The following is an 837-nucleotide window of genomic DNA, read 5'->3' on the forward strand; positions in this document are numbered from 1 at the left end:
CTCGGCGGGAGCGCCACCACGCTCCCAAGCGGCGCACTGTAGCAGTGCGCCACCGGGCCGGACCCATAGCAATCATTTTCTCAGGTGAACATCTATCGATTTTAGGATCTGCTCTGTTCCTTTGGCATGTCTCAGTCCGTCAGCAAGCATAGACTGGGCATTAACTATGAATCCAGTTCTGTGCTACCACATTTTGTTTTAAAAAACAATCTGTTAGCTTTCTCTCTCTCTCTTTCCCTTTTAGGAATATAGCTATTTTTACAAGTAGACTATGGATTCTTCAGTCTGTGACTCTGTGTCAAATACATATGTTCCTTCTTTGGTGCCCAGTGTGCACAGAAAATGCATTTTCTTACAGATTGACAAAGGTTGCCTGTATCATCAGAGCTGTTTAAGGGGAATATTACTACTGTATCAGGACTACTTGGTGCTAACAGAATTAATCAGTAAAAATACAATAACTCAGAACACAAATATAATTATAAGGAACTCTTCATCATATCCTAACTTGCTCGCTCACTGGGTAGTTTCAATTGTAAAATTATCAGTTAATATACTAATTCTTAGAAGTTAAGTATGGAATGTCATCATTTAGTAGATAGTACAGCCACTTCCTGAATTAATTTGAAAGATTTGCAAGACTTCAGCCAGGTCATCCCTAAGGGCTGCCATCAGTGTCCTTCAAGTACACTGCCACCTAGGTCACTTGATAACCCAAGAGGCAGGCAGTACAGTAGATTTATTTAACTCTTAACCCTACATCCTATTTTAAATATAATTGAGGGAGGGAGCAGGAGAAGAATTAATGTAAGCTTCTATGTCTGCTTTAACAACAAC

At 40.0% G+C, this 837-nt stretch overlaps 1 protein-coding gene across 1 annotated transcript in view; it reads right to left on the reverse strand.

Moving 5' to 3' along the window:
- The window catches only part of NECAB1 (N-terminal EF-hand calcium binding protein 1), a 189,890-nt gene that overhangs the window by 31,238 nt on the left and 157,815 nt on the right, over window positions 1-837 (reverse strand). The window contains exon 9 of the mRNA XM_008583474.1: window positions 357-430. Coding sequence (XP_008581696.1) covers window positions 357-430 — 74 coding nt within the window. The remainder of the gene's footprint in view (window positions 1-356; window positions 431-837) is intronic.

This window comes from Galeopterus variegatus, unplaced genomic scaffold (genome assembly GCF_000696425.1).
Source record: "Galeopterus variegatus unplaced genomic scaffold, G_variegatus-3.0.2 Scaffold2924, whole genome shotgun sequence".
Taxonomy (NCBI): domain Eukaryota; kingdom Metazoa; phylum Chordata; class Mammalia; order Dermoptera; family Cynocephalidae; genus Galeopterus; species Galeopterus variegatus.